General features: G+C 42.6%; 1 protein-coding gene across 1 annotated transcript in view; it reads right to left on the reverse strand.

The window, feature by feature from the left end:
- LOC143300292 (protein FAN-like) overlaps window positions 1–27948 on the reverse strand; it is a 79071-nt gene that overhangs the window by 14638 nt on the left and 36485 nt on the right. The window contains exons 9-16 of the mRNA XM_076613888.1: window positions 21276–21378; window positions 19265–19334; window positions 18880–19011; window positions 17676–17718; window positions 11306–11520; window positions 10325–10412; window positions 9447–9505; window positions 8048–8115 (exon numbers count right to left, since the gene is read on the reverse strand). Of these exons, the coding sequence (XP_076470003.1) occupies window positions 8048–8115; window positions 9447–9505; window positions 10325–10412; window positions 11306–11520; window positions 17676–17718; window positions 18880–19011; window positions 19265–19334; window positions 21276–21378 (778 nt within the window). The remainder of the gene's footprint in view (window positions 1–8047; window positions 8116–9446; window positions 9506–10324; window positions 10413–11305; window positions 11521–17675; window positions 17719–18879; window positions 19012–19264; window positions 19335–21275; window positions 21379–27948) is intronic.

Genomic DNA, 27948 nt, shown 5'->3' on the forward strand with positions numbered 1-27948 from the left:
GACATTGATGGGGACTGTATCCAGATTCATGTCAGGGCTGTGTGAAATGATGACAGGTGTGACATTGATGGGGACTGATCCTGAATGACAATGTCAAGGCTGTGTGAAGCGATGACAGGTGTGACATTTTTGGGGACTGATCCTGACTTATAGTGTCAGGGCTGTGAAAAGCTATGACAAGTGCGACGTTTTGGGGGACTGTATCCTGACTTACATGGTCAAGGCTGTGTGAAGCGATGACAGGTGTGAAATTGATGGGGACTGATTTCTGTGGTATTATGGTTTTACACAAACACTTTAGTGTTTGATTGGATGTAGGTTTACAAATGTAAGGTTTTTTTTCATTTTTTATATAAATGTATGTCTTACTCATTGGGTTTTATACTGTAAAGCCCAACTGAACATGTTTTACATGGAAAGGTGTTATATAAATTGGATTATTATCATCATTAGTATCATTATTATTTGTGGTTTATGCATATGTAGAATTGTGAAAACCTTTCCAATGAGACAGATTTTTTTTATGCCAGAGCAGTGCACAGGTGCAGGGCTACATGAGTTAATCACCAGAAAGTACACACACACACACACACACATACACACACACAAGTGGAGTAATGGCCTAGAGGTGACGTGTCCACCTAGGAAGCGAGAGAATCTGAGTGCGCTGGTTTGAATCATGGCTCAGCAGCCGATATTTTCTCCCCCTCCATGAGAACCTTGAGTGGTGGTCTAGACGCTAGTCATTCGGATGAAACGATAAACCATGGTCCCATGTGCAGCATGCACTTAGCGCACGTAAAAGAACCCACAGCAACAAAAGGGTTGTTCCTGGGAAAATTCTGTAGAAAAATCCACTTCAATAGGAAAAACCAAAAAAAACAAACAAACAAACAAAAAAGGCATGCAGGAAAAAATACCAAAAAAATGGGTGGCGCTGTAGTGTAGTGATGCGCTCTCCCTGGGGAGAGCAGCCGGAATTTCACACAGAGAAATGTGTTGTGATAAAAAAAAAAAGAAATACAAATACAAATACAATATATATATATATATATATATATATATATATCAATTATCTATTTTTATCTACTTACTTATTTTGTTTCTTTGTTTCATTTCAGCACATTGGGTTTAAGCATTGGTTAGGAATCTGTTTCCCTTTATAAATGGATTAGCGTGCATGAAATTGAAAGTGTTTCGTGACACTGAAACTGCCTCCTTGAAACTAAAACTGAAACTGAGACTCATGAGATTCCAATAGACAGTTTTATTGTGTCAAGGCATAGTTGCATCTGTCAATCATGCAGGGCACTTCTGAAGGCAAGGAATTATTGCTATTCATATGTCATGTCAGCAATACCATAATGGGTTCACCATCCTAAACAGGTGTTTAAAATCCTAAACAAGTGGTCATTCATTTGCAACATGTTATTCTGCTGAACGTAAAGCACAACAAATGCCATACTTGTCTAAGTGAGATCGAGAGAGTGTGTATTTTGATTGTGTGTGTTGGTGATACAATGGGTACCAGCACACTGTGGCATCAGAGGCAACAAAAAAGCAGACATTCTGGCAAAAGACGGTGCACAGAAGGAGCAGGCCAACAAACTGGTGTCATACGATGAAATCAAGACAATCATCAAGGCACAGCAAGGAATAAAGTGGCACCTCCAGCATCCCAAATATAACACAGAAGACAGATACCATTTGCTGGAACGATGGGAACAGGTCAAGATCTTCCGCCTGAGGACTGGACACAACCGCCTGCTCCACCACATGCACACAAAATTTGGCATTGGACGGAGTGGAGAGTGCCCTTGTGGTGAGGGACCAATGACAACCGACCACATCCTTCAAGACTGTAGGACGCATGCAGCATCCAGGAGGAAGTACTGGCCAACACCGACAGCAATGGAAGCCAAACTGTACAGCACCCTGGAGGAGCTGCGATGGACGGCAGCCTTCATCGAGGACACTGGGCTCCTCATCTACTAATGGGAGGCGAATGAGGAAGAAGAAGAAGATTGTGTGTGTGTGTGTGTGTGTGTGTGTGTGTGTCTGTGTGTGTGTGTGTTTCAATTGCTAAATATATCTCATCACTGGTTAGAAGGTACTAAATTCAGTTTTAGAATACGACACCTTTCGGTGACAGGATTAGAGAAAGACCCAAAATTTTGGTTTTTAGACTTAAAGGTTAAAGGTGAGGCAGCCATTTTCAATTTTCAAAGAAGCAATATTTTAGGAATAATGCACTGATTTGAGCAAAACTTGGGCTGGACAATATAAGGATGTAAAAGAAACAAATATCTGAATGATCACATTGCATTAACTCATTGGAGATGTGCCGGCGCTTCAGCACCGATGCTCCGCCCGCTCAGAATGACGTGCTGTAGTGTAGGATTCGGCAGATCGCAGAATTTTTTTTTATACACTCAGCAGTGTTCAATTAAAGGGAAACTAATCAGGCTGTCTTGAGGGATCAGTCTAGGAGAAACTGAGTTATGTCCCCTTGACTGTTAACTTCGTGAAAGGCTTTTTTTCTAGACGACCCCTAAAAATCTGGCTTCCTTGACCGCCGGGATGGTGGATTTTCCCAGACAGATTTCAGGGTCCGGATAGAACTGGCCAAAATTATGAAAATGGATGCATTCAGTTTTGGAGGACGAAAATGTGAAGCCATTCTCCTCTGCCCAACACTGGATTTTGTTGACGCAGAGCTGAAGCCGTCGCTGGATGCTGGCGTACGTGCTGCCAGTTGCATATAAGGCAAAATCGTCCACGAACAGCGAGCTGTCCGATCCCCTCTGAACGGATTGAACGATGTCATTAATTTTGATGCTGAAAAGAGCCGGTGACAGGATGCTCCCTTGCGGGACACCCAGCTCCTGCTCGTGAATGTCGGACAGGGTGGTGCCGAGTCTCACCTGGAATTGTCTGTCTTGTAAAAAATTGTGGATAAACTGAGGCAGGTGTCCTCGGAAGCCGAGCTTGTGCAAGTCCGAGAGAATACCAAATTTCCACGTGGTATCGTAAGCTTTCTCCAAGTCAAAAAATATGGCCACCACATGATGTTTGTTTATAAAGGCATTTCTTACACTGGTTTCCAGACGAACCAGATGGTCAACGGTAGAGCGATGCTTGCGGAAACCGCACTGTTCTTTCGCCAGAAGGCCGTCGGTCTCTAGTTTCCACATCAGTCCACCGTTGACCATCTTCTCCATCAGTTTGCAAATGCAGCTGGTCAGTGCGATTGGGCGGTAGTTGGAGGGGTTCGAGGGGTCTTTTCCCGGTTTCGGCAGCGGGATTATGAGGGCTTTCCGCCAGGAGGGTGGAAAAAAGCCTGTGACCCAGATGTGGTTATAAACTTTAAGCAGGGTGTCCAGACAGGTTTGGGGAAGGTGCTTTAAGAGTTTATAATGGACCTCGTCCATTCCTGGACAGGAATCCGTACAGGTCTGAAGGGCAGATTTAAGTTCTTTCATTGTGAAAGGAAGGTTGTAATTCTCTGTGTTGTAAGAAAAGAAGTTACATGGTGTTTTTTCTGACAGGTTTTTGGTTTTAAGAAACCGAGCAGATTTGTTAGCAGATCTCGAGTTCTGTTCAATTGTGGAGGCAAGCAAATTGGCAACTGCTTTCTTCTCTGTGACCAGAGCGTCTGAAAGTTTAAGATGATGAAAGGTTGGGCATATGTTTTTGCCCTTAATTCTTTTTAAAACCCTCCACACTTTCTTCTTGGGTGTGTTGGAGGTTAAGGAAGAGCAAAAATCTCTCCATGACTTCCTCTGGCTCTTTTTAAAAACATACCTGGCTTTCGCCCTCAGCTGTTGATGGGTTCGAACGCTATCGGTCTCCGGTCTCCGAAAGACGCGTCGATGCGCTCTCTTCCGAGACTTACGGGCCTCCCGACATTCCGCGTTGAACCAGGGCATTCTAGGGACCTGAGGCTTGGAGGTAGACGATGGGACTGCTGCTTTGGCGCAATCTAAAACGATCCGAGTCAGAGTGTCAGCAGGGTCCTTGCTTTTCAATACTGTTTCTTCCTGCAGCTCCGCTCTTATCTTCTTGGTAAAAAAACTCCAGTCTGCTTTGTCATAGTTCAGGCGGTCAGGCAGAGAGTCACCTTCTCCATCTGTGGGGCGGAGGACGACAGGAAAGTGGTCACTCCCGTGCAGATCGTCGTGCACTTTCCACTCGTAGTCCAGGACCAACGATGGATCGCAGACCGACAGATCTAAACACGAGAGCTTTCCAGAGGACAGATGAAGGTAAGTGGGAGACTTGTCGTTAAGACAGCACAAGTCCATGTCGGAAAGAAGGTTTTCCAAGAGAAGACCTCGGGCTGATGTCATCTCACTTCCCCAGAGCGGGGAGTGTCCATTGAAGTCGCCCAACAGTAAAAACGGACGTGGGAGCTGGTCGACCAGGTTCATGAGGTCTTGCCTCAGAACACGGACGGAAGGAGGAAGGTAGAGAGAGCAGACAGTGATGGTTTTCTCAAGTGTGACTCTGACTGCCACCGCCTGTAAAGGGGTGCTTAAAAGAACTGTATTGTATAAAAGGGACTTGTGAATAAAAAGAGCGACACCTCCCGTCAATCCCTCTTGCTTCGGTTGAGCAGGTTTAAAAACGGAGTTAAAACCAGAGAGAGATAAAACCTTGCCATCTCTTTGCAGAGTCTCCTGCAGCGCCAGCACTGAAGGTTTCAAAGCACGACAAAGCAGCTGGAGTTCCTGAAAATTGGCATAGAACCCCCGGATGTTCCAGTGGATCACTGCCATTAAAAAGGTTAAAAAAATAAAGCAGCAGCCTAATCCATCGCTACCCCCTGCCCCTCTGCTTGCGGTGGCTCAAGGTCAGCCAGGATGGAGTATTTATTTTTAGAAATTACTTTTTCGGATTCTGACCGAGTCGGAATATCCACCACCTCGGCCCCTCCCGATCCCGCCGAGGCGGCAACCCTCCCCTCCTTGAGTTTTGGAGGTACGGGGGGTTTCCGGCCACTTCCGCCAGCCCGAGGGCCAGGCAGACGAGAGGCGGGGCGAGGGGTGCCAGGGGGTGGGGTGGGACGGGAGGCGGACAACATGCCTCCGCCCGAGGTTTTCCGCTCCCGCCCAGCAGCCCCTGAGGACTGCCGCACAGGATGGGAAGGGGTGGACACGGCGCCTCCACCCAAGCCAACGGTTCCGACGAGGTGGGTAAGTCGTCCGTCTGCGCCCCTGTGGACGTCGTCTGGACCGCGACGTCCACCGTCCTGGGTCTGACGACAGAGGCGTACGACGCCTTAGGCGACGCGGCCTCCACCTGTTTCTTTGCCTCAAAGAAGGATATCTTCTTTTCTGTCTTGACCTTCTGGATTTGTTTTTCTTTTTTCCAGGCGGGGCAGTCTTTCGATGAGGACGGGTGGCCACCTCCGCAGTTCGCACACCGGGCTGCACTGACGCAATCGCCCTGGTGCAGCGCCTTCGAACAGGTGCCACACGCCTCTTCCTCCTTGCATCGGTCTCTCACGTGTCCAAATTTCTGGCATTTAAAACATCTCAGAGGGGACGGCACATACAGGCTTACACTAACTATCAGGTATCCGACCCGAATGTCCTTGGGGACATCCGGGCAGCAGATGTGAGGAAGAAAGTGTTGGTCGGGACTCTGTCCGACCCCTTCCTCACCGTCACCCTGTACATGTCGGTCACTCCCTGAGAGGACAGCTCGCTCTTGATCTCAGCTTCAGACACACCTTTCAACTCCGGGCATCTGATGACCCCCTTTGAGCAGTTGAGACCTTTGTGAGGGGAAACCTTCACCGCCCTATCCACGAAAGTGGTCGCCTTGAGAAGGAGCTGTGTCTGCCTTTTGGACTCTGTCTGCACTAAAAATGCTCCGCTCCTCAGCCTCTTGATGGATTTCAGCGATCCTGCCAGACACTGAAAGCCCTTCTGGATAGCGAAGGGGCTGAGAGCCGACAACGGCTTGTCGTCATCAGCGCCCTCCATCACAAGCCACGATGGCCAAAATCCAGAGGTCTCAACGACCTCCGAATCGGAGTCTGAGTCGTCCGTTCCTTGTCGTTGTCTTTTTCCAGAGTTAGGGGTGTGTGATTTTTTGGAAGTCATGTTGAAAAAAAATGTAAATTCATCCCTCCCTTACCCACCCACCATGGGGTCCAACTTAGGGGCCAGGGTCAAGGGAACACCAGCTTGACCCCTTCCAGGTTTCGGGAGGGATATACGACCAACAGTCTAGCTCCAACGTGTTCCCCCCCGATCATGCCCAGCTCCCGGGGACAGAGAACCGAGCACTACGGGGGTTATCTTCGCTAGCCACTAAACTGTCAGTCTTGACCCAGCCCCACGAAGGGGTAGCCGATTGACACACACGGGCCAATGTGTGCCGCCTGTCTTAGGAGAGGTCTGAGCCAAAGGGATGTGTTGAGAGCAGCGTGCTCTCTCAATCCCCAGGATCTCATTCCCCTCCATCACAGGTCGCGCCGCACGGCAAACACGGCGGGCCTGAAGAAGGCCGCAGAGAAAAAAGAATGTGGAAAAGAAGGCTTGATGGGGAGCTGCGGACAGAAAAGAGGCGGTAAAAAGAAGAATAGAGAACAGCGAAAGGGACAGTGGGTCACGTTTAGTTTGGGCCTCACTCACGACCTGTTCGGCATGGGAAGCCCTATCAGGGGCATCAGTACAAAACCACCACTTATTCAGCCCTAACAGCTACGATGGCTATGTAGGCTGTCAATTAAGACCTGGGACCAGAGCACCAAACCCCAAGAAGCACTGATGCCCCCGCCGACATAGCTCGCTCGATCACTGGCCACTAAGCCTCCCGACCACAACAAGGTAGTGACCCTCCCGGGAGGGGGTCAAGAGAACACCAGCCTGACCCCTCCAGGTTTCGGGAGGAACAGCAGAGTTAGGCAATGGGGCAGAAGAATCCAGCACTGCCGAAGTTCAATGGGCCATGCACGTACCTGCTCTGTGGGCGAGGGGCCGTGCAGGCGCAAGGTGTGGCACTGGGAGGCAGAGTGGTGCATAAATGCTGCAGCAAGTTAGCAATGAGTTGCTGATTGTTTGGTTGAGCAGCTTGCTGAGACGCCATTAGTGGATGGGAAACAGCAGCACTCAGCGGTGTGGCAGATGGGGTCATCACCGCATAGCTTGGTGGGACCGTGCACGCACTCGCACTGTAGGCGAGGAGCAGTGCCGGTGCAAGGGAAGCAACTGCGGCGGTCACCGGCAAGGGTGCCGAAGCAGGGGTTGCCTCCCTTGGATCGGGTGATCCGGACCAGGAGGGGGGTGCACGCGTATGGGCAAGCGTGTCCCCTAGTGGTCCACCTTCCTCCCTACACCAGGGGAGGGCATACCTACGCACCTCGGTCGCCACTGGATCCGAGACGGTCGAGGCATGCCGCGTGGGGGGGTCGTGTGATCCAATGTCACGGCCGCCACCATGGACACATCGCACATAGGGCCCAGTCTAACGTGCGGATCCAAAACAAGCTGCCTTTTTTCTTTTTTTTTTTGTGTTGTTTGGCAGGGCCAAGAAAACGTGGATCGCGTCGAGTGCGTTCGCGGATCTGTCTGCTGAGTTTGACACAATAGACAGTATCCTCCTTTCCAGACTTGAATATGTATTTGGGATTCATTCAACAATTCTTAATCAGTTTTCTTTATACCTGTCAAACCGTTTCCAGATTGTCTCTGTTAATAACTTTTGTCAATGTTTTCATACATTACAAATGAGTGTCTGTGTAAGCATGTTTGCATGAATGTGTTTATGAAAGTAAGCAGGCAGCACAGCATAGTTAATACATTAAATATACACATAAGCACACATATGTGTGTACAACTGCGCAAATAATGAATGTTTGTCACATGTGTTTGAGTACATGCTTGAGCACATCCAGATACAAGCACACATTCTCTTCATGCAAGAAGACTTGTAAGCATACTCATGTATGTGCTTTGATATCATTCTGCTTGGTTTCCATTTTGCATCATGTTACCACTGCTGCTTCCAACGTATTAAAATAACTCCTCACACTCACCATTGTGGAGAGGTTTACACTACGTAACTGTCGCTGCTCCTCTAATGAGTACATCTTCAGCAGTCCATCTGAGGGAAAAATAAAAGCAAATCACTTATCTATCACTTGAAAAATATCAACCATTGAATGAATATGTGTCTGTATGTGTGAGCATGTGCATTTACATTTATGCCATATGACAAAATAGGTGGTGGTGTATGCTGATCTTCCAATTCACAAAAATTATAATGCACATTTTAACCCCTTCAGTGTGAAGGAATCCAACACATTTCAATATTAGTTCCTCTCAACAAGTAGGAGAATATGAATAACATTACATAACACACACACACACACACACACACACACACACACACACACACATATATATATATATATATATATATATATATATATATACCGTAAGTTTCAGTTTCAGTTTCAGTAGCTCAAGGAGGCGTCACTGCGTTCGGACAAAACCATATACGCTACACCACATCTGCCAAGCAGATGCCTGACCAGCAGCGTAACCCAACGCGCTTAGTCAGACCGTAAAGTTTGGTCTATTGAGCGCACTGGTATATAAGCCGCACCCACTAAATTTTGGAAAAAATTGAATTTCATACATATATAAACCAGAATGGCCTATAAGCCGCACTTATTTCCGGTACCAGAACACATACTGATACTACAGAAAAGCGGGAACAACACAAAGAAAAGCAAGCGAAAATACTGCTGGTGCCACAAAAAAAAAAAAATAAATAAACACAATGAAAATAAGATCCATAATTTAGGAATAGTCACATTTATTCAACGTCATTCTGCTCACTGAATCCACTGAAATCTTTGTCTGCAGTGTCCAAGTTGAAGAGAACCAGCACAGCTTCCTCTGCCATCTTGTCACTGACTTCAGCCTCGCTTTCACTTCATGAAAATGAACGCAAAGTGGAGGTCGCTGCTGGTTTGCCACTTGCACTGTCATCTGCAAGGTCGATCGCCTTCAATTTGAAGGCTGCATCATAGGCATTACGTCGCATTTTCGGCATGATGAGGGTGTACACTTGAGCAGAGTAGAATTGAATGCTGATCTGAAGGCTTTAATGTGTGGGGATTTGATTTATAAAACGTGAACAGTTAGCACACTATCCTGAAGCTTATCCAAAAATTCATGGACAGAAATCATGATTTTGGTGAGTTGAAGGGCAGCTAAGAATAGACAAGAACGTGACACTCCCGGGATCGTTAAAATCCTCAAATAAGCCACATCATTGTACAAGCCGCAGAGGTTGAAGCTGGGGTAAAAAGTCGCAGCTTACAGACCGAACTTAACGGTATGTATATATATATATATATATATATATATATATACACACACACACACACACACACACACACACACACACATGTTACATTTACTTACCTTGAGATACAGACAAAACACTCTTCTCATCAGCCGACATGTGCACTTCAGATACAGTACTGGAAGCAGAAAAAACTCATGTGTGATTCCATCTATTTAAAAATGTTATTTTCAACAACATAAACAAACAAAACAGTAAACAGTCACTAGACACAAAGGCAGTAAGTACTGCAAAGCGCCTTAACTTCATCAGCTATTAGACCCAACAAGATAATGCAAATGTGCTTACATGTTATACCAAAAGATATGTACAAATCTATATCTTTACGACACAACGTAAACACATACACACTCATACACCTGCACAAACCCATGAACACAAAAACACAAACACTGACCCATATGCAAGAATCAAGAATAGTTGACCCTTTGATTATACACATCAAAATTTGGTGGAAAAAAAACGAAAAATAAATATCTTGCAAACATTCCCATTTTGAAAAACTTCCAAACTTTCAAACACATTCTACTCCCTGCTTTAAAACAAATTGCAAAAATAAAAAACCAATTTTGAACTGAAATTTTCTCTGGATTGAGCTGATTTTGATCTGCAAATTCAGGCATTCCATAACAAAATAAAACTCATCTCCAGTCACAAACCTGACACAGTTCTGTCAAAAGCATAATTTAGACGGAATATTAAGACACATACCGGTCTCTATAGGCAATTTGTGTCTGCTTAACTTGAAATGGATTAATGGCAAAATGAAACTATTAAATAGATCACACACACACACACACACACACATGCACACACACACACACGCACACACACGCACACTCACACACACGCACGCGTGCACACACATACACAGTGTAACCATCATATTCTTAGAGATACCCTACATTTGTAAAATATGAGGGGTGAAAACACTGACTTTTTGTGGAGAGTGTATTCATACTGTGTGGACAAGTGACTGAAGTTTTTCATATTCAGTCCTGAGTCATCCTCTGCTGCATTTTCCCCTGGAAAACATCAGTAAAAAAAAAAATAAAAAAAAATTCTGAACAATCAACTGAGTACACTTACTTGACAGTAAATCAGTCAGGGGCTGTGGTCTGCATCAACTTGCACACACAGATGCAGACACACATACATATGCTTCTTCTTCTTCTTCTATTACTTAGTCTCAAGACCACAGGGGCACCACTGACGACCTGGCAACCAGTTCTCTCCATTTCTTTCTGTTCATCTCTCTCAGGGCATCACTCGGTCTCTGGCCTGTCCATTCTGGGATATTGTCCTCCCATCTATTTTTCTGTTTGCCTCTCCTTCTCGTTTCTTCCAATGTACTTTTAAGGATAGGGTTGCTTTGGCAAGTCCTGCTGTTTAATTTTCGCCTCTTCATTGTGGTTAGGAGATCTTCACAAGATCCGGTGCTTTGCCTGACTGTGTTTCTCACATTTTTATTGGTGATGTGATCTGTGATCTCTGTAGATGCCAAGGATTTTCAGAAGCATCTCATCTCTGTGGCCTGTATCCCCTTCTCCATGTCAGCTTTTCAAAAGTCCATGACCCAAAGGCATAATGTTGAAATAACCAAAGAACGCATCAGTCTGATCTCTGAGCTGAGTACAAATACACAAATACAACTCTGCAAATAGGTGCACAGATGCACATTCACAAATGCATGCAAATACATGCATGAATGCATACACAGCAACACTCTATCTCTCTAACCATGGGACCTTTTTTTTTTTTTTTTTAATAATGAATGGGGTTTGTTGCATTATTTCTTGCAACTATCTGAGAGATGCCTTTTCTTCATATTTCAAGCATTCCTTACAGAGTAATTTATTAATAATTTCTCCTCAAATAAAGAAAGGGTTCACAAAGGGCACAGTTACCCACCACTCACCTTGCTCAGAGTTGATACATGGAGCATCTCCCCCCTCCTGTCCCCCTTGTGATGCCACTTTGCTCTCATTGCCAGCTGACAGCCGCAATGGGGTGGGGGTAATGGAGGTGGGTCCCTTCCGTTGAGGGTGGGGGGTGGTGAAAAGCTGCTTGGGTGTCTGACCAAACTCCATGATCTGTGTCTCCTTGACCTTCAGCTCATTGGGGTCCTTGATGCTGCAATCATCCCATTGCACTTCAATGTAGGGTGTGGGTTTGTGGATTTGTCCAGGATCATGTGCACTCATTTACTGCTCAATGTAGTGTGTATATTGTGAGCGTTGATTAAACATTTCAAAATATACAACTTTCATGCTTCTGTACCTTATCCATGCTGCGTGTAATGTCACACACACACATACTTACAGCCACAGGGTAAGTGCTGTATAAGTACACATTATTATGATTATCATCATCATCATAACGTAGTTCTAATACTTCTTCCTACCACATGCCCAACATCAGTTTGCTGATGATGCTGTTGTGGTTGGTGCATACAGACTATTTTTGTTTCCATAACCCACCAAATTCTGACATTAATTTTGGTACCTTTAACCTCTTGAGTGCCAGATGCGTATGCCAAACATAGCTGTTTTGGTTAAACTTTTTCACTTCTGACCTCGGATATATCCACAGTTTTGGGGGAACTGCATAATCAGGTGTCCAGCCACTCATTTGACCTGTTTTCAAGCACCATGTGCTTGATGTTCATCAGAAGCTCCTGAATGACCAAGACAGCAATGATGGAGACTTTCTAGATAAAGGAGAATGTGATGAGGGTGAACATGATGATAATCAAAACCATCCACATTTGCCGGAGACAGTGCAAGGTGATCCCAAATACAAACTGGCACAATAGCCAAATGGTTAAAACACTGGACTTTAAATCTGAGGGTCCTGGGCTCGAATCTCGGTGATGCCTGGTGGGTAAAGGTCAGAGATTTTTCCAATCTCCCAGGTCAACATATGTGCAGACCTGCCAGTGCCTGAACCCCCTTCATGTGTATATGCACGCAGAAGATCAAATGCACATGTTAAAGATCCTGTAATCCATGTCAGTGTTCGGTGGGTTATGGAAACAAGAACATACCCACCATGCACACCCCTGAAAATGGAGTATGGTTGCCTACATGGCAAGGTAAATAAACAAAACGGTCATACATGTAAAATGTTAAATGTTACATGTTTGTCTGAGTGTGTATGTGTGCGTGCCTGAAATCTGACTGAATGACACAAAAAACGAATGATAAGCGCCCAATGGCAGTCGTCAGTCAGCTCTACCCAGGTAGGCAGCCTGTTATGTAAATGACCCCATGTTTGTAAAGCGCTTAGAGCCTGGTCTCTGACCGAGGATAGGTGCTATATAAATGTCCATATCAATCAATCAATCAATCCAACCTGGCATAGGTAACGCTTTGAGCAAATCTGAAAAAGACATGCAGATTGATGTGGCCAAAGAATGGTCTGAAATGGAGACAATTCCAAAGACACAGGCTGCATCTCCTGCACCTGTTGTCAGAGGTTGTAACAGGGGAAGTCAAATAAAAGGGAGAATGACAAGTGGGAGAAAGCATGACGTGGGGTGTAGTGTTCCTTGGGCACAGTGTTCATCAATCAGAAATGACTAGTGAGTTACAGCTGCACAATCACCAAATCCAGTTTCAGGAAAGTTTTTTTACTCTGTCTGTCTCTCTCTCCTTTTTCTCTTTGGGCATTTTTCAGATCTCTCCCTCAGCCTAGTATCATGCACATTTGTGAGTGATTCAGATAGTGCGTGTGTGTTTGTATGTTTGCAATTGCTGTTGTTCATGTGTGTGTGTGTGTGTGTGTGTGTGTGTGATAATAATTACTGTTCTTGTGCATGTGTGTGTGTGTGTGTGTGTGTGTTTGTGTGTGTGTGTATGTGTGTGATAATAATTACTGTTCTTGTGCATTGTGTGTGTGTGTGTGTGTGTGTGTGTGTGTGCGCGTGCGTGCGAGAGATAGGGAATGAGAGAGTGAGCGAGTCTAAGTGATACAGAGAGAGGTGTATTCTGATTCTCTGTGTGTGTGTGTGTGTGTGTGTGTGTGTGTGTGTGTGTGTGTGTGTGTGTGTGAGCATAATAACAACTGCTGTTACTGGGAATGCATGTGTATGTTTTTGTGTATGTGATGTGATTGTGTGTGGGTGGAACAAGAACAAGAAATATTGTGTATGTGTTTGTGAAGTATGTACATGTTTGTGCATGCATAGTCACTCACAAAGGGTAAAGTGGCAGATGGTTAAGATGCTCATCTGCCAATACAGAGTCCATGAGTGTCTGGGTTGAAATCCTGCACTCATCCTTTTTCCCAAGTTTAGCTAGAAATTCTGCTTTTTTTTTTTTTCAATTTGAAAACAGACTGAAAGCCTTTTTTTTTAGCATTATTTTTGTGGTTTACTTTCATGCTATGGAATGTGCGTGTTTATGTTCTGAAAGTGTTGCTTTTTTCTCTCTCAAAAATATCATGTATTATTTTACTTTTAAATCTTATTCATTTTTTTTATTCTATTTATTCCATTGTTCATTTACCTATCATAGTTATCAACTTGTATTGATACAGCTTTTAAATGGGATTAGTATTGATGCATTGCACAAAGCTTTATTTATTTATTGAGAGAATTAAGCAGTGAAAATACCAGTCAATTGTTATGTATATGCACGACTTGTTCAGGCTGACAGTTATGCTAATAATTTATTGTTCTAAGTGATAATGATATTTCATTATAATCAATGTGTGCATGCATGCTTGTGAAGGAGGATTCATGCCACGGATAATAGAAGTTTTCATAACTGAGTAACACCTGAAAGGAATCATGGATGGTTTATGGATGATGAGCTACAAGCAATTACTATTATGTCAAATCATTTAAACAGTTGAGTGCTTATGTCAGCTGATGTTCTGCAAAAACTGTTGCCATAGTGCCTAAAGACGTCCACTGACATTCTGCACGTCTAATTGAATTTCGATTTTTCCTTCATCTGAGTTTGGTAGATTGAACATAAACAGATGATATGTTTAGTTTAATGTGTCTGGATTATAAATATACTATTTAAGTGAACATTCTTCAGGTGAAAAACAGTATCTTTATATTGAATTGTCTCATTTTCAATCTTAAATGTTGGTAACTCTTCTGGGTTTGTACCATTGTTAAAAAGCATAATGTGTGTTTTTTCTGATGATAATGTAAGACCATTATCAGCAGTATATCTATTTAATCTATCTATTTCTCTTCGGTATATTTTCTTGATACAGTTTAAAGCCCTTTTGGATGTATTCCGTTCCATTGTTACATTCATCCACATACATATATCATCTGCGTATTGCGCTAGGATCACATCTTTTGATAAGTGTTTGGATAAGTCGTTCAACAAGATATTAAATAGAACAGGGGCAATAACAGAACAGTACCTTGGGGTAATCCCATGTGAAGTGTTTTAGGATTTGAGTACGTATTCCCGCCCCATAACTGTATACTTCTTTCACTCAGGAAATCTTTGAAAAATCATAGAGATGTCCTGAAAAGCCAACAGATTTCAGTTTAAAGAGTAACTTTGCATGCCAAACTTGATCATAGGCTTTCTTCACATCAAAAAAAGTTGCAAGAACGTTTTTCCTTCCAGCGAATTGTTGTTTTACATGTGTTGTAAGTTTTACCAAATTATCAATTGCAGATCTACCTCTCTGAAAGCCCGCTTGGTTAATTGGGATTATTTCATTTTTATGACAACAGTACATCAGCCTTCTCAAAATTATTCTTTCCATTAGTTTACCAGTATGTGATGTTAGTGCAATTGGCCTGTAGCTGCTCTTATCTGTTTTGCATTTTCCTTTTTTATGAACTGGAATCACAATAGACTGTTTCCATTGTGCTGGCATTAAACCATCAATCCAGCACTTTTGAAAAATATCAGACAATAAAACAACAAAATTTTCTGGTAAATGTCTCAGCATCTCATTTGAGACTGCATCAAGTCCTACAGATGTGACTATGACTGACAGTGAAGGTGTGGTACTTTCACGTAATTTGAGAAGGTCACACAGAGGGCGAGGCTAGTGAGAGTGTCCTTTCACAGTGATCAGCTACCAGGAATGGCAATTGCCAATCATCCACAAATTTCTTTAAACACAGGGCTGACAGAGGATAGACAGGAATCATATGGCTTTTATTTTTTCATCATTTTGTCACTGATCAGTTGACAGATTTCTTTATAGAAGAGACAAAACAGGTCACAGCAGGCACTTAATTAGATCAGTTACAACCAGGAGGAAGGGAATATCATCAAAGTGCTCTCTCCTCCAAAGGGGGACACTCTTAGATGTAAAAAAAAAAGCTTGACAGCTCATTTTCTGAGAACATGGTTAACTTTTTATCTTGAATGAACCCATGAATTTTATTCCAATACATGACTATAAGTGTTGTGATTGTCATCATAAACCTAAAAGCTGTTTTATTTTTTTATTTTACAGGTATAATCAGACACTAAGCATACTATTTCCAGCTGTATTTCTTTCTTTTTTTTCTGGGTGTCATTTGGTGGAGGTGGAAATATGTTTTAATACATATTTTTTCAATCTTCACTTTGAAACGCCTGAATAGTCATCTAGATTCAAAATAACTGGGGAAAAAAAATCCTGGATTTCGAATCCACATTCATTTTCCTTCTCAAAACATTTACTTTCATTCTGTATCTCCTATAGAATTCTAAAAATATCATTACCACTGAATCCTAAAAATTCCCTGGCAAGGGGAAAGAACTTTTTTTTTTTTTACAAAATTCTCTGGCACCAAAAGGGTTAAGATAGCTCATATTTTGTTTCACTGTATTCATTTATTTCCTTTACTATAATACTGTGGTGGTGGTTGTTATTGGTGTTGTGATGATGTATTGTTTTTAATATTGTTATTTTAAGGAATGGGAAGAAGAAAAAGGATAAGTATTGTTATCTTTAGTATACTGATATTTCATTATTGCCTTTCTCTCCATAATTGTTAGATACACAGGGATGAGTGCACCAGCTCTGTGGTGGTCTTGACATTGTTTTGTTGTAGTTTTATGTGGAAGGTATGTGTAAGATGTATGTGCATATTCGTGTGTGTGTGTGTGCATATGAAGGCATTGGCTGAGGGGTGGGGGGGTGTGGTATGTGGAAGGTATGTGTAATGTGTATGTGCGTATTCATGTGTGAGTGTGTATGCATATGAAGGCATTGGCTGAGGGGTGGGGGTGGGGGTGGCCTTATGTGGAAGGTATGTGTAATGTGTATGTGCGTATTCGTGTGTGAGTGTGTGTGCATATGAAGGTGTTGGCTGAGGGGGGACCTCTGTGCGTACGTGCGTGCCTGCATGTGTGCGTGCGTGCATGCATGTGTGTGTGCATATGAAGGCGTTGGCTGAGGTAGGGGGACCTGGGGTGGGGGTGGGGGGTTATGTGGAAGGTATGTGTAGGTGGTTCAAGATTGAACGTCATTTTTAATACCCTTTGTGCATAACAAATTCTTCTATTTGAAGCCAACAGTCTTGAAGTCTTAAAGTATATCCATGCTTACTACAGAAATTACTGACAATATCGAGTAACAGTCCAAAGGTACAAGGAAAAAGAAGCCAAAAATCTCAGAAATATCCCAATAAATGAATCAGCAGAACAGTTTAGTAAACCTATCGAAGGAAGCATAATTTTGGCCCAGCACAAAGCAATCCAAAAAGGGTTATTTACTGTGACACTCAAGGGGTTCACCTACAAATTCAACCCAAATGTATGTATTCATCACGGGGTGGAGGGATTCCAAGTATGGGCAGATGTGCACATCTGCTGACCTGTGAGACCAGAAAAATGTCCACCCTCAACCCACCACATGTTGCAAACATTTGAAAATTCAATGGATTAACTACTTGGCTACCACAGCTGCTAAACACTCATGTCATTCTCACTCTAAAGGTGATCTTGTGGTGAAGAACCATCTTTATTTCTTTGCAAAGTATAAATATATGTTGGTAAAAACTATTGTACATTTTAGTTTGTATTCTAAGGTGCATTAGCAAATGAGGAGCACGGAACCTGGAGACTAGTTCAGTCATATGAAGGCATGAAGAGCGAACAAGGGCACATGCATCAAAGACAGACCTATTTGTATTTACTGGGGGTGACACCACAAAGGAAAAGACAAAAAAGGCAGCATCAAAATTACCCTGTATCATTCAGTGAAAATATGTATTAAAAGATTAAGCTTAATACCGCTTCAATTATGGGTTTTTTCTTAACTTGCCTGTTTTATATACCAGGCTGAATAATTTCAATTCCAAAACTTACCTCTCCAAATCTACAGCTCCTTCATAAGTCATGTAGTGAAACACTGAAACATCAAATTATATGTGATCAATGACAGACATTCACGAGTACGTAACTGGAAAATAGAAGGTGAAGACACACACATGAAAAACAACAAGAAACATAAAACACTGAAGAATTTAAACCACTAAATCTCTCAAAAATGGTAATGTACAAATATCAAGTTATTGTAATGGTAGCACAGAGACACACACAAGGAGAGTGGAAGAGAAAGAAAAAGAAAAGAATGATGATCATACATGTGCTCTCTCTCGCTCTCTCTCTCTCGATTTAGTGTATGGTGAAACAGCCAGATACCCCATATCACTGATTTCTAAATGAAGTGCATAACTATTGGTTAAAATTAACTCAAATGGATACACATAGGCTGCCAAGTAAGGCTTATAAAATGTTGTTAGAATTAGGTAATAGAGGTAAATGAAACTGGGCATCAAATGTGATAATTATTCTGTATGAATTTGAATTTGGTTATGTTTGGCTGAATCAAGGTGTCGAAGATATAAATCATTCTGTTCAAATATTTCATGAAAGAATAATTAATTGTTGGTCGCAAAATTGGCATTGTCATGTTCAGCATAGTGAAAGATTTAATTTCTACAGAATGTTTTGTCATAATATACGTTGTTTGCCAAACTTATATATCTATGCATGCTGACAGACATTTGAAGCACATTATGACAAAATTTAGGTTTTGGTATTTCTGATACATTTGTCCATTATAATCACTATCAACAGACATACACTAGAAATTTGAAATTTCCAATACATAAATCTTTAAAAGAAGATGAAATTTATTTTGTACTTTCTTGTCCTGGATTGAGTGATATTAGAGAGCAGTTTATACCAGATAAGTATACAAAAGACCCATGTTTATTTAAATTGACTGTATTGTTGTTATCAATAAGAGAATATATTATAAAGCAGCTGGCTGTTTATCTCTACAAAGCATTTAAAAGACGATGTGCATACGTAACATAAACATTTGAATACGTTCATATACACCCCCCTTCTGAGGGGCCATGGCCTTATGAATAAACCATCTCTCTCTCTCTCTCTCTCTCTCTCTCTCTCTCACACACACACACACACACACACACACACATGCACACACATCACAAAGATGCACAATTCCTAATCACTGAAAACATTTCTGATGACTCCTAACCATTGTCAGCTTTCACTGCCTCCTCCCCACGCTGCTTGTAGCCAAAAACCAAATCAATCCAGTGATGCAGATGCTGAGACACGTAGTCACACTCCAGAGCTGAACGCAGCTTGCTGATAAAGTCCTTCGCATCTAAGAAGAAAAATCACACACTGAGTATAAACTATGTGAACACTAAAGGCGACCATGATGCCAAAAAAGTCTTTTTGGTTAAATGTTACAAGGTATAACACATGACAGTATCTCACATTTCTAATATTTTCCACCGCCATCTACTCTGATTAATCTACTCTGCTGTTTGCTGTTTTGCTCTGTTCATTGAATGATGATCTATGTACTGATTGTACTGTGTTCTGCTTGTGATTAAAAAACAGTCTTCACACACCTGTGGCCCAAGGCGGAAGAGCTACATCTTCTACAGGTCTGCCATCGTTCCTTTGCCCAAAGTTGATGACCTTTTTAAACAAAGAACAAATACAATCTGAGAATTTACACACACACACACACACACACACAAGAGCATGCGTGTGTATGCAATCACACACACACACACACACACAAACACAGAGTAAACGCACTGTAATGCAAACAGCAAAATTGTCATGGAAATCCCATATTTTCCCAGTAAAACCTGTAGCATTGGCCTTATGAATACAAAAAGGCACACACATACACCTTGCACCACCAATTATAAGCTCAAAGTATTTCCTTTCCATAATTAACCAGAGCTAACAAAAACAAGTGTATGAAAACAGCTTCACAATCAAATTAAACATGACATACATTATCTGTCAACTTTCGGTGTGTGCGTGTTCATGCGTACAATCATTCATTCTTTAATGTAAGGTCTTTCTGCTTTCACCCTCTTGCATTCAAATTCCCTGAAAAGATATAACCCCTAGATTTTTTATTCTTTTTGTGGTTAAACTCTCAAAATGGGTGTGCATGATTCAAGACATACTACATACCAGGTAAGGATAACTCTATTTGGGAGGTATGTTCATACAACCGTATACTGTAACTTACACAACCTTTTGTCTATCCAACTATGAAACATCGTTTGATTGTCACCTGTCACCAAACATATCACATTTTGCAAAGTCAAACGTCAGTCACCATTATCACCATAAAATACACGTATGCACAAAAAAGAGGGACAGCAGCTTCACTACTGCTGGGCAGTATTCTGGCTATGGTGGTCATGAGACCAGTCATTCTTATGCCAGTTTTGAGGCACCTGGCAGAACAAACACTTGTATGATGTCTTCCATTGTTGCCTCCATTGTCACCCTTTGGCAGTCAAATAGCCTTCTTCATCTGGTACTGTGGTGAAGCAAAGAGGGTCAGGGGTGTCCTTCATAGCATGTTTTGTCTGGTTGGTTTAATCACCACCAGTTTGGGAAAAAAGCGTTAGAATCAAAAGCAAAAAATCCAAGGGCATAGCAGAGTCTAGCAGTGTGTCAGACCACTTGACAGTTGTAAGCCAGTCAAAGCAGATGGCTGTGCAGCAGGCCACCCAATGGTTTGTGAATTGGCAAGTGGCACATCATACCTGGGGTTTATTCCCCCATTTCTTTTTCTCCTCAATCAATGTCTGTCTCATCTTCAAGCTCCTCTCTTTCATATATTTCCATTTCTTGTAGTGTCTGATCCATTTCCTCTTGCGTGTAGTCAATCATTCTCATTTCTGTTGATTGCAGTGGCAGACTCCAAAGCTGCCACTGTGCAGTTTGATTAAGTTCATTCTCATGTTGCTGTGCTCTGTTTCTTTCCTTTTATTATGAACGGAACAGGCTCCAGACTCCATAAAAAGTGTGAACACCTGACTGGACCACAGTTCACATTTCCCCATTAATTTCCGAGTCTTCCTGAATGATAACACATGGTCAGAGCATAATGGGAAAATACCAGTCACATGCTCCCAATTACTCCCTGTAACAGATGAAATTTAGCAGCATACAAAGCAGCTCCAAACTGCTCCCGATATAACTGCAAGAGAGTTAAGAGATGTTTAATGATGTGCATGTGTATGTCTGGCCATATGTGTACCTGTAAATGTTTAACCGACAGTTTGTGTATGTGAAGTGTGCATAGTTATCTGTATGTGTACACCAGTAACGATTATTACAAACTAATCCAAAGAAAGAAAAACCTTAAAAAGTTCTTATTATCAAGGTCAATATAACAATTTTGGAGAATCCATTCAACAGGTCAATGCCAGTAGCTCAACTCATATTTATCAGAACATATCAAAACATCTACACAGTTCTTTTTTTTCCTCCACCTTGGAATACACAGCAAAGCTACATAGGTGCAAGAAAAAACACCTCCCTAAACACAAATCATACACACACACACACACCAAAAAAAGTGCATCACCATCCTATCCACTTTACCCCTCGGTGCACAAGGAAGTCCCCAGATCCGTGGTAGAACTCAGGGATGAGCTCTTTGAAGTCAGTGGATCCAGTCAGACAGTTCTGCCAGGTGTCCTGAAGGCTGCAAGTTACATGCACTACATGAATGAGGAAAGAAGGGTGTCAGGTACGCAATGTCTGTCAGTCTTTTTGCTTTTTCACTTCTGTTCATGCAGCTCCTAGAAACGAACAGAACATGTATTCATTACAAAGTGTACCAGGGTCACTGGATAGTTCATATTGGGATGTAAGAGGGACTGAAACAAAAAAGCTTACAGTAGGAAGGGTCCATGGGCAATGCCCTGCTGGGCAGTCAGGGGGCCCACCTGAAGCTGACAAAACACTGTTTGCGACCCTAGGAACCATGCAAGAATCGCCACTGTTTCATTATTCTGCACATTTTTCTTTGTATTTGCTGACATGCACACAAACACACAAAAGAAACAAGCAGTGTTTCCTAAAGGACTAAAATCTGAAAGATATCATGGCCTTCTGTCTGAAAACCCAGAGGACATTTGGGAATTCCATCAGAGTATCAAAACTGGTAAAATGAGAAAAAGCTAAAATCCAAGTCCCACCAGAGCCATATCTTCCGAAAATTTAAAAAGTTAGGTAAAGATGGTCTGACATTTCATTATGGTCAGTGTAGAGTGAGAACCAGTGCAGTCTTCCACAACGGTTCCATCAGAAATTGATTCAGGACAACAGTTGGAGTCAGACAGGGTTGTCTACTATTCCCTACACTATTCAACATATTCCTGGATGCATTGGAAGACCATGTGGGCACCTTCACCATCAGAGGCAGATTTGTTACAAATCTTCGGTTCGCCAGTGACATTGTTGACTTGGCAGGAAATGAGACCAAACTCTCCAACCAGACAGAAAGACTTGACATCACCTCCAGGGCATACGGAATGGAAATCAGTGCAGAAAAGACAAAGACCTTGACGAATAACACCAACAGCATTCGCGCTGATATCAAAGTCAACGGGCAGTCTCTGGAATCTGTTTCAAGGTTAAAGTACCTGAGTGCAATTGTCACAGATGAAGGCTCCAAACTAGAAGTCATGTCCAGGATAGCGCAGACTACATTTGACTGAAGCCCATTTGGAGAGAAAAAAAACATCACACTCAAATTGAAAGTGAAACTTATACACTCACTGGTTCAATCACTGCTTCTCTATGCTTGCAAAAGTTACCACGCATCTCCTCATCCTACAATGAGCATGTCACAAACACTGAGGTCCGACAGAAGATCACCCAAGCCATTGGACCCCACGATGACCTCCTAGCCGTCATCATGAGGAGGATGCTCAAATAGTATGGATGGGCTCACAAAGATCATTCTGCAGGGCACCATACTAGGCAGTTGAAAGAGAGGAAGGCAACAGAAAATGTGGCAGGATAACATCAAAGAATGGACAGACCTGCATTTCCCAGATTCCCAGAGAGCTGGGAGAGACAGGAACTGATGGAGAGAACTGGTCTGGAAAACATCTGTGGTTATGGGATAAGTGAAGGTGTAGGTGAAGTCTCAGTCTCAGTAGCTCAAGGAGGCGTCACTGCGTTCGGACAAATCCATATATGCTACACCACATCTGCCAAGCAGATGCCTGACCAGCAGCGTAACCCAACCCGCTTAGTCAGGCCTTGAGAAAAAAAGAAGAAAGGTGAATAAATAATAGATACGCTTACATAAATAAATAAATAAATAATAATTATGATATAAAAAAGGTAGTAGTAATGGTAATAATAATAAAATAATAATAATAATAAATAAATAAATAAATAAGACAACAATGATGATAAATAAGCAAAAGGTGTAGGTGAAGAGTGAGAACAGTGTGGGAGACAGGACACAGCCCTATGGAGCCCCTGTGTTGAGCACGCTCTCATCTGACAGACAGCCATTAACAGAAACAGGTTGCAGCCTGTCCTTTAAAAAAATGATAAATCCACAACAACATTAGAATTTGTATTCATTCCTGTCAAGTGTTGAAGAAGTACATGAGGTTCAATGGTGTTAAAAGGGCGAAAGAAATCTAAACACAAAATCTTATCGTAGGCCTTTGAATCTTGAAGGTGCTGAGAGACCATGTTAAAAAGTGTAAGACAGGAAAGGAACTTAAAGACCAATCACATCATTCGGTAAATGCTGGTGAACTAATTTCCACAAGCACTTTGCAGCGATGGGCATTAAGGCAACACGGTGAAAATCATTCAGTTGGCTGGGTTTTGACTTTTTAGGTACTGGAATTCTATTGGAGAAAAGCTTATTAGCAGTCAGATGGTAAAGAAATAGTGCACAAACATTTATGCATCTAACTTGCTCTCCTGCTATACAACTCAACCATTTGACATAAATCCATTGAACTGGTAGAGTATTCTGTATTATCGTAGATGAGACAGATAATGCACTTCAGGAAGGTCAACAATGTTGTCAGGGTAAATGAAGGACAAAAGAGTGTCCAAACTTTCAGAATTTGTGACTGATCATATACCTCAAGGCTACCGACTCTCCAAGCCCAAACAGCCGTGACATGGTATCACAACCACTGACAGCATGGAGAAAAGGGTGAAATTATAAAATAAGTCCTAATTGTCGTCTTTCAAAAAGATAAACGAAACACAGCTATGACACTAAAACCAGGGATCGAAACAAGTCAGTCTCACTGAGACGAAATGTGTTCTATAAACAAAATGTGGCAGTGTGGAAACGATAGCTCTACTCCCTTTATTTCTTTCTCTCAAGTGAAAGTGAAGTTTTGTCTGAAATACTTTATGTGGGCCTTGCTTGGAGCAGTCAACAATATGTATCCGACCACATTCTGACACCTGCCCTTATACCTTCTCCCTCTCTCAAATCTGTGAAGTGTCAGTATCACACAGAAGAACCGTTCAGATTCCTCAAGGTCTGTCAAGAACTGTTCACCAGGTTCCTTTCGGTCTGTTGCTTTGTCTCAAAGCAGTCTCTGCAGATGGTTTTCCTGTCCATTCTGTAATGCTGTCAGTCTATTGTTTTGTTCTGTTTTTCTGTCTTCCCCACTGTCTCCCTCCCTGAACGGTTCCTAGGCAGCAGACATCAAGGACTGATCCACAAACTGTCATTTCCCTGTAAATTGTCTGGAGAAACTGCCAGGCGGCCAGAGACAACTCCAAACGGACAGAGAGAACATAACCCTGACGGTCTGGTGTTCATCAACCTTCCTCTTCTGGAGATGGATCCTGATTTATTGGACAAATTATCACTTGCAATTCTCTGTGGAATAATTTGTCTGCTGACCTATCATTGCATTATCAGTAGTTACTTTTATTGTATTGTATTTGTATTTCTCTGTGTGAAATTCGGGCTGCTCTCTCCAGGGACAGTGCATCGCTACACTGAGAGCGCCACCTTTTTTGCATTTTTTCCTGCCTGCACTTGTTGATTGTTTTCCTATCCAAGTGGATTTTTCTGCAGAATTTTGCTAGGGACAACCATTTTGTTGCTATGGATTCTTTTACATGTGCTAAGTGCATGCTGCACACGGGACCTTGCTTTTTTGTCTCATTTGAATCACTTGTGTCCAGACCACCACTCAAGGTCTAGCGGAGGGGGAGAAAATACTGGCAACTATGCGCTCAGATTCTCTGGTTTCCTAGGCAGACGTTTTACCACTTGGCTAACACTCCACTATCAAGAGTTTCTTCATTTTACAAGGGCAAGTAGAACTTGGGGGGACAAGTGGATCCTTTTATCATTTAGAAGTAGATCCTTTTATCATTTACTTATATCCAGGAGAACTAAAGCTTATTTGAATTTTTTTACCCGACACTAAATACAAACACGCACAAAGAGTAATAGTAGTATTTGGACAGTAATGCTGGTCTGTATCTATTGCTGTACTGCTTCTTTCTATCACTTGTATCATGTTTTGTACATGCTTGTGGTGGCAGTGTACTTGTTATACGAGGGAACATGTGTTTGCGAAATGAGGTGGGGTGGGGTGGATTCATACACGAACATATGTGCATACATATTGTATGTGAAATGCAGCAGTGTGTTTCATAATCATGCTATTCTTGCATGCATATGAATATATTTTCCCTTCTTTTCAGATCTACTTTCTTTCTTTTTTTTAAATTTTTTGGATGACTAGGTGTAAAAAAATGAAAACAAAATTGATAATTGTTACTCAATTTACCAAACTGAAATTTATATTTTCACCCCCACGCCCCACAAACACACACACTGACCCATCCACCAGATACACACACACAAAGGAAAAAACATACATTGACACTGGACAGAATTATTGATTTGGCCTAGGCACTGCTCAGTAGGCTTATGACACGTATCAATCCAGAGTCATAGATATAAGACACACGGAGTGAGAGAGAGTGAGAAAGAGGTGGACGAACATAATTAAGCTGTTTTCATGATGAATATAAAAACACATGTTTGATTTATCAGTTTAAGGAGGAAGGAGATATGAAAAGAAAGAAAAAGACAGGTGGAAGAAATAAAAGAGCTAATACTGAAAGCAGTAAATGAGAAAAAAGTGTGAAACAAAAACAGTTCTACAGAATTAGAGTAACGATAGGGGAGGATTACAATGTGTTTTGTAGTTAAAATTATCAACCTGAATTCCCCCCCTCCCTTTCTGAAAAGAAAAATAACAATGCCATCATGTCAGGCACATCGCAACATGTTGCCGTTTTCTCCAGATCTACGCAGACCGGTATATGCAACTGAAAGTAAGCGGGTGCATTGGAAAATTGAGTCCGCATTTCGACCAAATAAATATGTATCTCGCGCTTCTTACTTTCTGGCACCCTTTTGGTATGTTAAATGCGATGAACAGTTCTATCGGGTACAATACAATTTATTTCTTTTGCAATTTTTTCCTTGTGATTTCTTTCTTTTCCTGGACTATAGGCCCTAGGACTGATCCCTCAGGAACACAAACACAAGAGGAATAACTTAAGAAGTGCAATGATTTACTTTGACCCTCAGCTGACAATTTAAAAGATATGAAGACAACCATTTCAAAACACGTAGACTGGATGCCAAAGGCAGTGCTAAAATGAAATGCCTTTTCAGTCAAATATGATAGCCAACTCGTAGAATGAAATGTTATCCAGCAATGGTCAGGTCAGGTCATTAGATCTGCTACTGGTAACCTGTAATCCAGTACAACCTGTTCAGGGTCGGGTTGCCGGCGACTAAACCGGCACTCCCACCGCTCCCTTCTGGGACTGGTGAGGTGGGTGGCTAGACACCCTTATGGAATTAAAAACGAGATCCATAAAAGGGCGTCAGCTCAGGAGAGCCACCGACGGCCATCTAGCTCCACCGTGCTGTGTGCATGCCACACGCAGTTGGCCCCCGGGGTGTGTCTACCCATGCATGTGAAGTCTGGATCCGGCAGAACCTGCGGAAGAAACCTATCGGTTCAATGGAGAGGAAGGCGGCTACAGCAACGCACTGTGGAGTGCAGAGAGCAAGATGAGACACCGAAAGGATATCTTGGTCATCCACTGCATCTGTGCTCATCCTCCAGTCGTCTTGACTTAGTCATGCCACTGGAAATTGGTGGACCCGGACGAGAGAGTGAGGTCGACATTGCGCAACTCCTCTTCACTTTAAACAAACTCATCACGCAAGTCATCAGTCATCCTTAATGACCTTTCATCATTCATCCCTTCATCACCCCCAAGTCCTGTGGCGACAGGCGAGCGACGAAACGACGGCAGCCGATCGGAGCATATGAGCAGCCCTCTTCAGGACAGCACTGCTCACCTCCCTGGCATGAGGAAGGGGTTAGAAAAGGTGCCCTAAAAATTGCCTGCTCCATATCACCCTGGCCAGCATACCGCGGCTGGCGGGGACCCTACATCAGCAGTCGAAACAAAGAGAAAGAAAAGAAAAAAACAAGGATCGTTCCTCTCACCATTAGTGCTTGGAACATAAGGACTCTCCTGGACAGAGATGACGCGGACAGACCCCAAAGGAGAACGGCACTTGTTGCATCCGAACTCGCCAGATACAACATCGACATCGCAGCCTTGAGTGAGATTCGGCTTGCAGGGGAAGGCGAGCTCTATGAACGGGGATCTGGTTACACCTTCTTCTGGAGTGGACGAGGAAGTGAAGAGCAATGCGAGGCTGGCATTGGTTTTGCAGTAAAAACAGCACTTGTCAGCAAGCTAGCTGGAATCCCAAAGGGAATCAACGATAGGCTTATGACCATAAAACTCCCGCTGGCATCTGGCCAGAAGCACCTCACTATTGTCAGTGCCTACGCCACAACCATGACCAACCCGGATGAAGTGAAGGCGAAATCCTATGAGGACCTTCACTCTGTCATTGCTGCTATCCCGAAAACAGACAAGCTCATCATTCTTGGGGACTTCAATGCTAGAGTTGGCTCTGACTACATCTCCTGGGATGGAGTGATTGGAAAGCAAGGCGTGGGCCACTGCAACCCAAATGGATTGCTTTTGCTTCAGACCTGTGCAGAGCACGAACTGCTGATAACCAACAGTTTTCTGCCTCCCTACCCGTAACAAGACGTCATGGATGCACCCTCGCTCAAAGCATTGGCATCTCATCGATTACGTCATCGTCAGGAAAAGGGATAGGCAAGATGTACGTGTGACAAAGACCATG

Source organism: Babylonia areolata, chromosome 26, assembly GCF_041734735.1.
Source record: "Babylonia areolata isolate BAREFJ2019XMU chromosome 26, ASM4173473v1, whole genome shotgun sequence".
In the NCBI taxonomy this organism is placed as follows: Eukaryota; Metazoa; Mollusca; class Gastropoda; order Neogastropoda; family Buccinidae; genus Babylonia; species Babylonia areolata.